The sequence below is a fragment of the Rousettus aegyptiacus genome, unplaced genomic scaffold, assembly GCF_014176215.1.
Source record: "Rousettus aegyptiacus isolate mRouAeg1 unplaced genomic scaffold, mRouAeg1.p scaffold_m13_p_6, whole genome shotgun sequence".
Lineage (NCBI taxonomy): Eukaryota > Metazoa > Chordata > Mammalia > Chiroptera > Pteropodidae > Rousettus > Rousettus aegyptiacus.
Genome location: NW_023416309.1, coordinates 50,538,709 through 50,554,198, shown reverse-complemented (window position 1 = coordinate 50,554,198; position 15,490 = coordinate 50,538,709). Strand labels below are relative to the sequence as shown.

Sequence of the window (15,490 nt, the reverse complement as noted above, 5' to 3'; positions counted from 1 at the left end):
ATAAAGTTTCAGTTATGCAAGACGGATGAGTTCTAGAGACCTGCTGTGCATTGTGCCTGTAGAAACTGTACTGTATTATACACTTAAACACGTGTTAAGAGGAGAGATCTCATGTTAAATTTAAAAAAAAGAAGCTTTGAAATTTTGAAAAGTTTCATACAAATGGATAATTTTTAAGCCATTTAATGATTTTGCCCTTCAACTTAATTTCTTAGTTGACCGATGACCTATGGGCCCGGTCCCCAATCCTGTCAGGTAAGAGGATTTCTACTCTAGGTTTGGCCCTAAGCTCAACCTAAATAGCACTGTTAAATTTGGAACACCTCACGGGTGCCAGGAATCTGAGAACTTCTAGATTCTAAAACAGGAAAGAATGCAAGTAACCTTCAAGGCTATAAACGGCCACCTCACCCTACCCACCTTCCCCAACACACACAATCTAGCATCATGTGTGTTTACAGCACTCATGGTATGGAGACCTCCTCTAAACAGCCCAGCAGGCATCGGAGCCTGCACCTCTTCCCAGTAAGGAAGCTTAGCTTAGCTTAGCTTAGCTTCTGGCTTCCAGACCTTTCCCCACCCCCATCTTATGACCAGGCTTAATCTACCCAGAGCCAGCCAGACTAACTAAACTTGGCATCCCATGGGCCTTCCTAAACCTGTGCTGAATGAAATATCTTTATAAGGCCTTCTTAGAGCTTAATGTAAGGACAGCCTTTTGGCTGAGGTTCAGGCAATGTGTAGACAGTGTCTTGGAGGGAGCAGGGAGAAGAGGTAGGGCAGAAAAGCTGCCCAAGGATTATCGCCAGGCCCTTCTCAGAAGGACACTTGCCGCATCTCACTCTTGCCCTCCTTAAAGCACCTCGGCCCTTCCCTGCCCTGTGCCAGGGTCCATAGGACTGACAGAAGTCAGCTTGGAGGAAATGGATCCCTTCCCCATCAAGCACAGACTCTGAAAGACAAGCCCCGGAGCCAAAGGCTTCCGAGCAAACTTTATTTATGTGTCCACTTGTTTTGTGTAGCTGACTTTACTGCACATTATTCAGACCAGTGGTTGCGAGTGATTGCTACCAAGTTTGCAGGAAAAGTAAATCACCACGACGGTGAGTTTTAAGTAGACGGTGGCAGGGGTTTTAGAAAGGCTGGCTAACTGCTTGTGACCAGACCAGCGGTAAAGCCTCCCTTGGATCTCCCAAGTCCGATAGGGAGAATCTGAAAAGCTGGAAAGGATGTAAGACTACAGAGCACCGGTCAGATCACCGTTACTGAGCTCGCATGCACCAGCACATTGCTCCTTGCTTCTTTTTTTATTGTGCAGAAATTATAGGGCAAATATGTACCAAGTGCACAACCGAATTGTTGTTATACAGTAAGTACTCCCTATAAAATCAGGTGTATAGGCCTGTAAAATCAGGTATATAATGGGTAATCAGGCGGGTCGATTTCATTAAAATGCAATGTGAAAAATGCAAACTCCGAAGCCGAGAACTCTGCTTAGTTATCCTTCAGAATTAGTTGCCCATCCTTCTTCCTATGTTTTGTCTTACGAGAAAATGAAAGGTGTGTAGATTTAAATAGAGAAATAGCTTTGAGTTCTGGACTGTTTGGGGAAGAAGTCATGCAATGATTTTCCCTAGCAAAGGTCCAATTTATGCTGCAGAAAAGACTCATATGCTAATAAACTGGTATTGACAAGTGTGATAGATGCAGCTAGGTACTTAGTGAGTGCTGGAGAGCAAAGTTGATTGCATTTTACAGTCTGTGTATTTCTCTGTTTATTGCTTGTATTCTGTCATTAAGCAAACAGGTTCCTAATATAGCAAATCTCTCTAATCAGAAAAGCAAGAGAGAAAAGAACCAGAAGCATCATTAATTATGACCATTTGGCTGCAGCCTGGACAGTCCATTGCTATTGGATTGGGCGACTTCCTCTGGTTTAATTTTCTGGAGGTAGAGCAGAAACTGGCTTTTCTTATGCGTGGAGGAAAGTCGAGAAATGTTCCATGCCCTGCTGGCTGACAGCTGCCTAAAAACCTGAGATTAAACACTGGCTTCTCTACAGAAATGGAGTCCTGGGGCAGCAAAGGCCAGGTTTCGAGTGGACGCCCTTTTAAGTCCCCGGTTCCATAAGCAGAGCAAGTGTGCTGCTCCAGAGGCTGACCGCTGGTCCCCGAGGCTGGGGAGAGCCTAGTGCGGGCAGAACTCATGTGTGATGCCCAGTGGCCGATGAGTGGGCCTGACTGGGAGCTATAAATTATGTGTGTGCCTTTGAGTTCTATACAGGAAAGCTGTTGGCACCATGGCGGGCTTTCCAATAGCTAATCATAGGGGTAAAAAGCAGGAGAGTAGTCGGTCTGACTCCAGGTAACAGAGGTTAACAGCATCTAATGCATTTATTAACCCTCTAGTGCCAGGGACTGGTGAGGTCTGGCTCTGCAATTATAGTGACATGGAAATTCTATTATGTGGCGTGCCTGGACTTGTGGATAACTGCCAGTGACATTTTTATAACACTGCTGGAGGGACCAGGCTTATGAAGTGTCTACAGAACAGGTTCCCTGGATTTCCAGAATGGTAGCAGGGCTACTGGTTTGGGGGTGGGTTTCCCCAGTATCATTTTCATCTCGCCATTTTCCAGATGAAAACCCTGGGTGTTGCGGTGTGGTGTTAGCTCGGAGTCAGGAATCTTCCCCCATAACCATAGAACTATCAATTCGCTATTGTGGAACACTCTTTCATAAAAGAGATTAAATAATTTATTTTCGACGTGCTGTAACAATGGTTAAAACTGACTTTGGGAAAAATGAATCCACTCTCTCCCTCTTTTCCCTCTTTCTAAAGAGAGAGCGTATTTTAAAGTCGTGGTCTGTAAAGCCTCGTGTCCGGAGAGGCGGGGGCAGGTGTCCTTGCACGGTCCGTTGGTGAGCGGGGGTGCCGAGCCCGCGGATGGGACCTCGAGTACTGGGCCGGCGCTGTCATTGTTACGCCCTTGCTTTTACTGGTTTGACACTCAGAGATGAAATGTGCTCTTCCAGTTTCAAACTCCCCTTCTGTCTTACGAGATCTAAGAAGTTTGTTTTGTTTTGTTTTATCTTTCCTGGGACCGTCCCAATTTTGCATCAACTGAGACAGCATTTAAAATATGTAAATGCTCTTGACAACGGTTAAAAGTGGGGGGGGGGTGCCCTGTAATTTTATATGTTAGCATTTATCACACCTGACGAAGCACACAGTGATAACTTTGATGATGTTTTCAAAAATGCTCAGGACAAAAGCTTTTAAAATATGTAAATAATAGGTTGCTCAGGCTTCTAAAATGGGCTTTAAGAGCTGGATTTTCGTAGGTGGACTCTGGATCTGCAGAGATAGATGTCTGACCTCGGGGGTCACTGGCAGGGTTCAGACTTAGAAGTGTGCAACCAGCCTGACATATACAGGTCGTAATTCCCCATCTCTGTGCCCCCCATCTGCAGCTAATGAACCCTAAGGGGGACTGGGTATCCAGCCTCACCGCGGATGCCAATCGGTGCAAGCAGATCCGACTCACAGCCCTCCTGTGATCGTGTGAGGTTCAGGTGGAACTCCAAGGCTGCTCTGCTCAGATGTTCAGACCTCCACCCAGACCTCTCTGGGGAAGCCGTGTTAATGCACTCTGTAAGCCGAATATTTAAAGGCCAGTATGCATAGACTGCTAAGCCTCCGGAGTGCTAAGTGCTTCTCTTGGGTCGAGAGGGATATTTAACAAGAGAGAGGCATTTTCTCAGAGCATCTGGAGGGGCCCGGCTGCACTTTATTACTTTAACTCAGCAATTCAACCAGTTATGCCAACCAGTATGGTCCACCAAACAAGGTGAGTTTAGGGTTGCTGCCTCTGGATTTAGTGAAGCGGGTGGGGCTACAGAGAGGCAAGGCCAGAAGTTGACCATTTCCTTTACATAGAGGCCAACAAGATGCCCGCTTTGCGGGGAAGAAGAGCCCAGAGACATTGCAGACTTAGGGTTGATCTAAATGCATTTTCCCAAGTGATCGAACGGCTGTCCCAGCCACTCACAGATGGAAGGCAAGGGCCTAGGAATTTAGACCTAGAATGTCTACTTGGTTGTAAGCTACAATCGTGTAAAATGGCTGAATGCTCAGTGACTAATGAAGACCAGAAATCTACCTATGCAGATCCAGAGTCCACTTAAGAAAATCTGTTAAGATAGGAGACTTCCTAGTCCACAGGTGGAAGCCCCTTTACGATCATTTAATAATGGCGGGTACTCGACCAGGTTCCTGAAGTGACTGAGACGCATGGCCAGTGAGCGTCTCAGGTCGTGTGTGCAATGAGGAAAACATGTGTGCTGGTTGCTAACTATACAGAACAAAGTAGGGGGGGAGCCTACCTAGCCCTTAGAATTCTTAGAGGCCGCTGTGGTCAAGTTTAGCTGTGACCGCAAATACAGAGACAACTTGAGAGTTATAATGTGTCCCAGACTAGAAGTCGGGCTGCTTTCTCTGCACATTTCAGTGAACTTCTTAGTTATGCAAAGGCCCTCAGCAAAGGTTTATGCCTTTTGTAGATTATGGCCTAGAAAAGAAAAGACAAAATGTGATGTTTTAGGGGCTGTTTTGGTGTCTGGGCACAATTCCAATTTATTTCCTGAACAGAAATAAAACATGTAAAATTCTACACATTATTCTCTGCAGGTATCAATGCAATGGACCAGATTTGCTATTAATATAGATTAAAAGTAGGCTTTTGAGTAAGGTTCAATTCCTCTTTCAATTTCCCCTCTGATCTTCTTACACATAACATTTAGTGACCTTTGAACAGCCTGGGGATGCTTCACAGTATCTTATTCTTGATGCCTGTTTAAAGGTTTCTATTTCATATTCACAGCTGGCATATGCAAATATAGGTAAAGATTATGATGCCTCCCAAGCATTATGGCCAATAAATTACTCCTTGGGTGAAGATGCTATCATTTCAGCCTAGCATGTTTTCAGCGAGTTGCAAAATCTTCCCGCAACGGGCGGCCTGCCTGTGCAAGTCACGCAGAGCTGTCTGCCCGGGAACTCCTCGATTCTGGCGTGATGCTTAACCAGGCTTATCCAGTTGGCGAATGAGCTCTCTGTCTTTCGATGCCACTGAACTTCTGTTCTGGACGGGAGGTACTGGGAGAGGTTGTGTGGATTTGGGGGGCAGGTAGAGCATGAAGAGGCAAGCATACCAGGATGTCCTGGGAGAAACACTGTTAACGAGAGAAAGAACACGTTTTCATTCAAGAGTTTGGGAGACCTGGTCTACCTCCTGACTCACAAGTAAACTGCTGCATGACCTTGGAGAAGTCGCTTAACTCATTTGCACTCTTAATTGTTTTACCTTTACAAAATGAGAGGGCCGTCCTGGGTCAGCAGTTTTCATTGTAATCGTTTGAACACTGAACCTTTCCTTCAACTCAAGTCTCAGGTAAAAGCCCCTGGAGATTTATTCTAATTGCAAGGAAATAGAGAGCTTAAAGTTTCCACAGTTCAGCTCCATGCAGCTGTCTTGGACATAGTTTTAAGATTGCTGGATTGGGGATCTGTCATGTCCTACAGGACACCTTGAGGGGACCCTTCTGAAAGCGTCCCTGCCCTGCGGGGCAGTGAGCTCCCAAGCAGTGAGTGTTTTACTCAGTAAAAAGCAGAGCCATGAGCTACATGCCTTCCCTTCATATCATCATATGTCCAGCATTGGAAAATAGCTCGGTGTTTTGTTAACTGGAGCAACAGATAAACAAATGAACAAACAAGCTTCAGGAAGACCTGTCTTTGGATAGCTAATAAATGAGTATTTTTATTGCAACATTTTTACCTCAAAGGCACTTCCTGAAAATTAACACTTAAAAATATAAATGAGTTCAAAATATAAACGACTTCAAAACTTTGTCTTTGGTAACCTAGCCCTGTGCTACCTCTAGAGGCCACATGTAGCTGCTGAGCCTTCGAAATGGGGCAGGTCCAAATCAAGACATGCCGTGTCTAATTTTGAAGATTTGTAAAGCATCTCAATAATTTGTATATTGATTACATGTTGAAATGGTAAATATTGTAGTAAATAATGTATGTTGTTAAAATTCACTTCACCAGTTATCTGTTTGCCTACTTGGCTACTAGAACATTCAAAATTGTATATGGGGCTCACGGTTGTAGCTCAGAGATTTTTATCGACAGCACTGCCCTTGACAGTTGATTAATGGGTCGTTAGTAATTGCTCTTTCATGTTATGTAGGGGTGATTGTCTCGCATGTGTTTTTGTCTTTCCCTAGGCACAGAAGCTGAAATCTAACGTGTCGGGCAGTACACATCTCTGCCTTTCTGATGTGAGTTGTGTTTCTTTCTGGATCTCTCCACGTTTCTAGAGACAGAGACTTTGGGCTCCCTGGGGCAGGGTATGATGGGAGGGGCTCAAAGACAACAAGGTTCCTGAAAGAATGAAAGAATGTAAGGCACCTCCATGTCCCTCTGTCTTTAGGACAAGGTACAGTCACCGAATCCCAGTATGCAGAGTTAGAAGTGAGTGTGGGACCCGGAGTCTTCACCTCAGAACTGGACCCAGCATGAATACTATTGTCCCAATGCCATGGTCCTATAAAATCATCGGGCACAGATAACTCTCACTGCTTATGGGATGTCCTCAACCTACAGTTCCTAGCAACTCAGAGGTAGCTAGGGCAGGCCAAGTTACTCTCCCCAGTTTATAGGCGAGAAAATGGAAGATTCTGTCATGATCATAGCTCATTGTGGCGAGATGCGGCATAATGGGCTCGAGGGGATGCTGGGAGAGGATGGGGTGATGGGTCCTGGGGAAGGACAGCTGTGCTGACTGGGAGTCTGGAGGTCTGGGTTCTGGGCTGGTCTCTTCTACTGATAAGCAGGGCAGGTTCTTTCTCTTTAAAACCTAAAGTTGAAATGCCAGTGCAGGAAAAGGTTACTACTGCCTGCTCTGCTGGTTTCCAACGGGGTTCGTGATCCATCTGTGTGTGAAGCAGTACTTGACTGGGCAAGTTTCCTAAGGTGATCCTTCCCACCCTCCTTCCACGATGGGGAGGGACAGCCAGCATTCCTCCTCAGTCAGTGGTACCCAGAAGGAGAAGGGTTCCATGTTGCATAGTGCTGGGGAATCTGGGGAGTTGGAAGGAAACAGCAAGAATATCTCAGCTCACATTTTTCCCCCAAATGGATTTTAAAATCCATCAGAGAGGAGCAAGAAGATAAACATTGACCAGACAGTTTATCAAAAGTATCTAATTCTCACCCCGATTCAAGATCCTTCCCATAAAACTGCAAGTCAGGGAATTACAGTCTCAGTCAGCGGCAAAATCCTGGGTCAGCTTTGGTGAGTGGTGTAGCTCGCTGGCGCGAGGGGAGGGAGAGAGAGCGTGTGTGGTTAAAATGTACTGTGATCGAATGAATACATGCAGTGGGTGATAATGAAAATGTTCTTTCTTACAGCGTGATTATGAAAAGGATGGTCTCGCTGGTGCCTCCAGCCACATAACCACAAAATCAATGGCCGCTCCTCCAAGCTGTGGTCTGAGCCCACTGCTGATTCTGGTGGTAACCGCCCTGTCCACTCTTTTATCTTTATCTTTGGCAGAAACATTGTAGCTGCATTTAGAAAACAATATGGACATGTAAAAAGACAAAAACCAAGTTATCTGTTTCCTGTCCTCTTGTATATCTGAAATTCCAGTTTTAGGCGCTCAGTTGAGACCTTGATTGCTAAAACAGTTTCATCCAACTGGAACTTTTTTTCCTTTTATTTTTACTTTTTTTATTTTTTAAAGAAAGTTTCTTGTGATCCTTCGGGCTTCTGTGGGATACCCAGTGCAGTGCTACGTTCCAAATTCAAAAGGCTTTGGGGTATGTTGTATTATGATAAAGGGATAGTTTGTAAATTTGGCTGTCAAGCAAACTGGGGCCATTTTTTTCATAATGATGATGACGATGATGATGATGATTTTAACAGTTTATCTCTGGCCTTTAGTAGCTAGCTAAGGAGTTATAATATTGCTCAAGAATCTTCCATATTTCCAGTAATGGCTTTCATTTCTGATGACATAACTACAGCTTAACAGGCTTCCTTCGTCACAAGTCAAAGATTCTCGTCAAGAGAATCCTGATGGGCGGCGTGCACACAAGCTTACGCCAATGTTTCCACACATCCTCGCCTTTTTGCTCCGATGTTTATGTTCCGTCAACAGTTCTGCACGCTCCTGCAAAACAAAAAGCACCTGTCACATCCAGATGCCGTGTCTGTCTTCTAGTCAAAATAGAGCGCGAAAGAGGGTGTGAAACGGCACAGGACCTTCCCTGATCGGCGAATGACATTCTCCTAAGCCTTATCCAAATGAGAAGCCCTTAAACTAATAAGAGTCAAATATAGCTGAAGCATCACTCTAATACTCGTTACGTGTATGAGGTTGTATGTAGGGAAAAAAAATTTACTACTAAATGGTTTCAACTATTGGCTTTCTATATTTTGAAAGTAACGATAACCGTCTCCATTTTTTTACTGATGGTTTAATACAAAAATATACGGCGTTTGTTTTCCTTTCGTAAGTAGTGTTAGCTCCAATGTTAACTCCAGGAATACAGCTCTTCAAAAGCAGACTCTGAGGAGCCTCGTGCTGGAGCAGAGAGCTCTGCATCACGTTACTGTGGACAGGCAGGAAAAAACAGTGCAGCCAAGTGCTGTCTTTTATCATTTCTTGAAATGCAAGCATGCAGACCTGTGAGGAACACGGCGGCCATTCGGAAATGTTCTGCAGCGTCGAAAGTCACCCTTGCCAGTTGACACAATTCAGTACCTTGGTTTTCCCGTTACCTGACAAAGGCAGCTCTGACTGGGATGGGATGGGGACATGCCGCCCTCTCTTCGGTAGCAGACCCATGCTGGGGTACCCAGTTCTTTTCCCAAGGATTGTTTTCACTCCCAGCGGTGATGCCCTGGCCACTGTTTAGAGCAGTGTCATCTAAAGGTTATCGGGAATCTGCCTACATCTTTTTCTGTGTCCTCCGTGACAGACCGTGACCAAGTCTGTGAAAAAGAAAGACTCGTGGGTTGAAAAGGTCGACGTGGGGTCTGTGGGGATGAGTTGGTTGGCACAGGTTGACACAGAACAGAACGCGACTGTGGATAGAAGGCATCTGGTCTGTTCACGGCGCGTCATCTTCCGCTTAAACAAATTGACCCTAAAAGTACACGTTTGAAGTCTGGTTGAAATGGTGAGATTCGGAATCTACAATGTTTGAATGCTGGCAGCCACGTTTCTCCAAAACTGAATAGAGAAGAGGGGGCCACCTTCACAGAATGCCAGGGGCACTAGCTAGCTTTCTTCTCGCTTCGGGGGAGGGGCTGGAGGAGGGAGCCCGTGGTGCCCACGTCACACTGATCCCCTCTGCCCTCTGATGTTTGCCTTGTCAGAATCAGTCCAGTTACAGGGCTGGAAAATCTGTTAAATCCAAGATGAAGGCATAGTCTTAGCATTATTGGTGTTTGAAGTACATTTATATCCAAATGTTAATAAACATAAATGTATGATACTAAGTACTAACTTTCTTCACTTCAAAATGTTTTCAAGGGAAATTCATCAAACAAATTTGATTAGTGAAAGGATTTATGAAGACTCTCACTTTGAATAAATTCATTAAATGTGTCGAAATATTTGGAATTCCAGTCATCTATGAAAGCATATCTCTTACGGGGCATATTTTATTTTAATTAAGATATCTCTGTGTATCTACACTGGACTAATTGCATATGGCTCTGATTCTGTGTGATCTACTGTAGAAAACTATTGATCACTTCTGCAGTAAACAGCGGCTCTAATTAGCTGCAGATTAGCTTCAGATGACCAAGAGGAAAGGAGAGTTATCAGCGCTAGCAAGGGTGGCCTTCAGCGAAGAATGCGTGGATGTACAGTACATAAATTAAATTTTGAAAAGCCTCATCTATCACCAATAAAGATCTCATTTTTCTTCAGAGATAGAAGCATATTAGAGTTACCAAATCTTCAATTCGAAAATAAATTGCTGATTAAATAACCAGGGGGAAGGATGTTCGGCGACAGGACATTAGAGAGATTCTTACAAAATTATGTCAAGCGAGTATTTCTACCATTCGGCGTGATCTCAGTGTAATAAGGGGGCCTGAAACACCATCATTTGCCCCACGACTGGAGCAGGCAAGTGACTTAAATCTTTTTCCTGTTTGACTTTCTTTTGTAGTGCTAAAAGCAAAGATTCTTCACTACCTCTTGTCTTTCATTTCCTTCACCGAGGGTACCGCCAGATACAGGGGCTGGGTGCCGAGGCTCGGGCCTCTTGCAGAAGCATCTCGTTGTAGCTGACTTTGATGAAACAAAAACTGTAGATTTTGTTCATGTGGACCATGGCTCCCAGATCAAGGCTGGCCACGCCCCACTAATTCCAGAGAAAAAGAAAGGCAAGATCGCCAAACTGATTAGAAGCACATTCATGCCACTTCGATGTTGAGTATCTTAGACCAACATATGCTCGTGTATCTTTTTCAATAGAGCACATGAAGGAAGATGCGCACAATAAAGAGAGGGAATTCAGAACGCCGCCTGAATGTTTGTTTTTCCATCTCTGATTTTTTTCAAGCCTCTTGTAGAAAAACGCGCCAGTTGAGAATTACCTGGGTTATTTTTCACTAAGCAGAGAAAACTGTGTCCAAAGAGCACCAGGAGCGAGGTTTCCATTAAAAGACATTTATTTTAAACAGTTGTTTATCCTGGAGTAAAAAAAAAACAAAAAACAAAAAACAAAAATAAAAATGTCTTAGAAGCTGTGTGCTTGAGTTCATCAAATGCAGGACAAGGCTCCTCCGGAGCTGCTGTGGCCTTCGATTCGGTCTCTCAGAAGACTGTTGTTAACACGCGTACTCCCTGAGGATGGGTCCTCTCCAGCTGCATCCCATTCCCCACCTGCTTCTTTGTGATCTCGATTCAGACACTCCCCACCCCCCCCAACACTCCATCTGCTCAACTAGGAAAGCGGGAGAGCAGAAGCGTTCCCAGGTCTGCGTAGCATTTCAAAGTGCTTTGGGAAAGACATGTAAGAGCAGTAGGAGTTAAAATAATTAGCCGATTCTTTTCTAAGAATCCAGCGTAAATGCATTTCTGTTATTATTTACAAAATAGTGGCCTCAGAGGAGCTGTCTTTTGGAAAATAAGTTTTCGTTCATGTAGTCAGACGTGTACCACTTATTGGCGTCAATAAACTATGGGCCAGAAAAGGACTGCTTAAGTGAATTCACATTTTCTAATTCTCTTTCAACACTGATCTTGAGCTCCTGGATTCATACCCCTGTGATCTTTGTTGTTTCTGCTCTTCGATGAAGCAAGCGAGACTTGTGAGACCCATCTTTTCAAGAAATAACAAAAAGCAATGGCAACGGATGACAGTGAATCACAAACGGCCCAGGTATGGTCATCACAGACGGGCCTGTCTGCGTTGACCTCGGGGAGCTTGGAGGGATGAAGCAAATTCAAGGTGCAGCAAGAGGCCCCCTGCCGTGGGCGAATGGACCGTGTGCCTGCTCATGTTCCTTACTGATCTGAACAGGGACCGTGTCCTAACAAATAGCCAGATTCCTTGAATTAGACAGCGGTGCCTCTGTGGGAAGCAAGACGGAGCTAAGACCCAGATGACAGAGGAAGGAATTTCTGTTTAGAAATTCTAAAGCAGTGAAACAGCTGATCATTTAGTTGGATATCCTGAGAAGCTACATTCTTCTCTAATTCCTAAGATAGGCATCTCGTGTATAGATCTGACTCCTTGATTTGGACACAGCTTTTATTCTCAAGGGACCGTTTGTTTTAAGTCTGTTGTCTAGAATTCTTCATGAGGACTATACCTCTGGAACACAGTGTCACTGCAGAGGCCTTAAATCTGTGGGTTTTGCCATTGCCTCCATCCTGGGATGTATCTAGTGGGACATTTCATTTCACAAGGATACTTGTCTTAAGGTATTGGCTGATTGAATTCTCTTTCCTATTCATTATTGAGGCTCCCACCCCTATCCTTATTACTTATTGCCTAAGTGTTAAACAGAGTCTCTTCCCATCAATTCTTCATTCTAATCACTATAAATTTAGTCCGAGTTGATTCTCATTCCATCAGATGCCTGTTTTACACATAATCCTAGTTTCCTGAAGATGGGGAGCCAGATGATCTGAAGATGATACTAATCCCCGAGCAGGAATTTCATCCATCCAACCCTCCCCCGAGCACCCTCTTCTTAGCTCGGTCTCATCTGCTGCATCCTCTCCAGGCATCCCTTTGTCGCTCCTGATGCTCTTTGATGAGCTGCTGCCCCCACAGAGACAGCCCGAGTGGGCTGTTCAGCGGGATGCGCCACCTGCACTTCTGATTGTTCCGAGACCCAGCCCAGAGGGGTGGGGAAGCCCCTGTTTCAATAAACTGCCTGCAGAGAAGCGCGGCCTGCTAACAGCCACTGAAGTCTCAGCCCCCTAAGGTCTCCAGGCTCATTTGACCAGCGCAGCTGCGACTTCGGCTGGCTGCCTCTGGCAGGTGCCAATATCAGCATCTTGTCCCACTGCCATGGGGAGTTTGTTTTTGCTCAAGGGCAGCTGCCAAGCCAAGCAGCAGTATCAATAGAAAGTTTTCTCTGATTTTCTTCTCTTCATCCCAGGCTGGGCTTTCTCACCAATCCCTATTTTCATTCTGTAGAGAGTGCCAAGAGACTGGCCAGAGACCTTTCTTTGTTTTAACAGCTCTTCTCACTCACCCAGCCTTCCCTCGCAGACAGCATGACTCATAGTAGGTACTTAACGCTGGGCGAATGAAAAACTTTGAGACATCGAAGGGGTTCTTTCTGTAACAGGAGCAAGAACTGGTCCGTTTGCACAGTCTCATTGGCACCAAGCGGTTATACATCGGCAGTGAAGGTGTCCTCATGAAGTTATTGAGGGTGACCTGGGGGAAAGGGTTGGAGAAGAAAGCATTAGATTCGACGCAGCCTTAAGTCTGCCCACTGTGTTTTCTGATGAGAGATGAAGAACTAGCATTTGTCCCCAAGAGGAGCTGAGCAAGGCCAGACAGTCCCAGGACCCCAAATAGGGTGGACCAATCTCATGGGAAGTTAGCCAGTGAGTCTGCTGATATTTTAATTTGACTCAAGTGCACAATGCTCTCAAGAAAGATGGACCACTACCCCATCACCAGACCAACCCCAGGGATGGCATCTGAGAAGCAGGCGCAGGTGCTTATCAATCCATCACATTTGTTGAACATGTACTCTGGTCGAATAAACCATCATTTGGAGCCGAAGCCCCACCTCCACTCCCTCCCCCTGCCCAAGAGTAACTTGAGAATATAGGGCCTCTGACAGCAGCTTAGGGAAGCACCCATTTTTTCCAGATTGGCAGAATTCTTTATTTTGCTATCCTGTGGAGAATCTAAATTTTCATTATAAATGGTCCACATGTTGTTTTTAAGACTTAGTCTCCAAGAAGTAAGTCCCAGTCCATATGCCAACAACGACCTACCCAGAATCCACCACATGGAGAAGGTAGACACACCCACCCTTGGTCTGAGCCTAAAAGGTTGCCACAGAGTCAAGTGGGGTCACCCCCTGAGCCTCAGAGGGCTGTGAGTGTGTGTGACCAGGTGGACATGCCGGTGAACTGTCCCAGCTGTCAGGGACCAGCCATGGTGCAGGTGAGAAGAGGAGACACCAGAACTGCTTTAGCCAAGCCAAGCAAACAGTCAGCAGTGCTCATTCAAAACAGCAAAACTTTAAATGGACACGGTGACCCCAGATGCCTGCCAAACGTGATGTAGATCCTGAGACTAGAGTACAGCAGGATGAAGAATTGGACAACCGGCAGATGCCTAGGGCTGTCGCAAGTGGGCAAAAGTCTGCCATCTGTCAGTAGGGCTGGGTGGGACATCTGTCCAGGTACAGCCGAAGGTACTCTGGGCGTCCTCAGCAAAGCTGCACTTCATGCTCCACGGGTAAAGCTCCCTGTCTTTCTCTGTCACAAAGGCACAGGTATGTGATCTAGCGTTATCTTCCTGGCGTGCAAACAGCCCTTGACCTGGATTTTCATCTTTTATTTTTTAGCTTTCGCTAAAGGCACTTCTGCGATGTGGGGGGAAAAAGAGAATGGAGACAGACCGTAGAACCAAATCACAGATTGCCCGGCCTTATTTGGCTGTGGTCTTAAGTAATCAGATATTTCTGATGTGCTTTTCTGGATTCAGAAATAGCTGATTGTCCTCAGAGGGTTGAAGAAATGGTTTCAGAAACTTGAAATCCAGGGCCTTATACTTCTCCTAATTATCTGTCTCCTCTTCTCTCTTTGCCCCCAAAGGAGGGGAGGAAACACTTTTCACCACAGAGTTCGCTTTAAAGAGTTTTCTCATCTCCTGTGCATTATCCCTTGATATTGAAATTATTTTCTCTTGTTTAATCCAACTCCTGCTGAGAAGCTGTGTGAGATTTAGGATGCAGGATTTTTTTTATTGTTGTACTCTTTTAGATGGTGCTGCATTTTTACTCTAAACCTGAGGGTATGTCTCAGCTTATGTTCATTCCGTTTTCTGCCAGTTAAAAAATACAGGTGGAAGAAAATAAGGATTCTGGTTTTTAGGGTAGTTTTAGAATTCTGTCCTGGGAGGAGGGGGTGGTGCAGACACCTAGCCTCGCCAGAGCCAGGGTGAAGGGTAGAGTGGGCTTCCTTGCAGCCTCCCATTAGCAGAGGATCTAGATGAGCATCTTCCCTTCTGGGTCTCCATTTTGTATTGCCTGTTTCCTGAGTTTTCCATTTGTAGCAGCCGATACATTTCTGTCGTCGTTTGTTGTGCATCTGCTCTGGACCCTGTGCATTCTCCTGGGGTGGTTCCCACACGGCTTCCCCCACACAGCTGCTTGCAGCGAGCTTTCCGCCAGCGCCCATGGAGGAACAGCCGCGTGTAGAAGTGCAAGTTTTGCTCTTTGGACTTTGGGAGTGGTTTTGTGACGTTCGAGTGTTCTGTTTGCATTTGCTCAAGCACTACAGAATGTGCGTATGTAGTCCATTCAGCCACCCCCCACCCAGAATATCCTAATAAACGTTGTTTTCTTTTTTTTAAAAAAGAACAATTATCGTGTCTTCTTCTTGTATCATAATACATTGGAAAATGGCCTGGAACCCGACAAACACAGAGATCCTTAGTGTCAGGACACTGGATTTTTACATCAGAGAAGGTACGATTACCAAGGACAGCGTGGCTGACATCGATGCTTTCAGCGAAGTCTCTGCTCACGTGTGGGGGTTGATGGGAAGGGTGTCTGGCCCTGTGCGCTGTGGGGTATTTACCGGCATCCCTGGTCGCTGTGTACCAGCTGCCAGTGGCAACCCCCACCCCACCATTGTCAACCCCCAGGAAGGAGGAGGCATCAAAACGCCGCTCGTTGAGAGCCACTGTTTTG

The 15,490-nt window shown here is 45.5% G+C and overlaps 1 protein-coding gene across 5 annotated transcripts in view; it reads left to right on the top strand.

Annotated features, from left to right (window-relative positions):
• The window catches only part of GFRA1 (GDNF family receptor alpha 1), a 196,641-nt gene extending 181,351 nt beyond the window's left edge, over positions 1 to 15,290 (top strand). For 2 of the 5 annotated variants that reach the window (XM_016142491.2, XM_016142490.2), the window contains exons 10-11: positions 6,294 to 6,347; positions 7,480 to 15,289. In XM_016142491.2, coding sequence (XP_015997977.2) covers positions 6,294 to 6,347; positions 7,480 to 7,635 — 210 coding nt within the window. In that variant the 3' untranslated portion in view covers positions 7,636 to 15,289. Of the gene's footprint in view, positions 1 to 6,293; positions 6,348 to 7,479 lie in introns of all 5 variants that reach the window. The other 3 variants (XM_016142493.2, XM_036222738.1, XM_016142494.2) reach the window with 2 other exon arrangements.
• Positions 15,291 to 15,490: the final 200 nt, after the last annotated feature.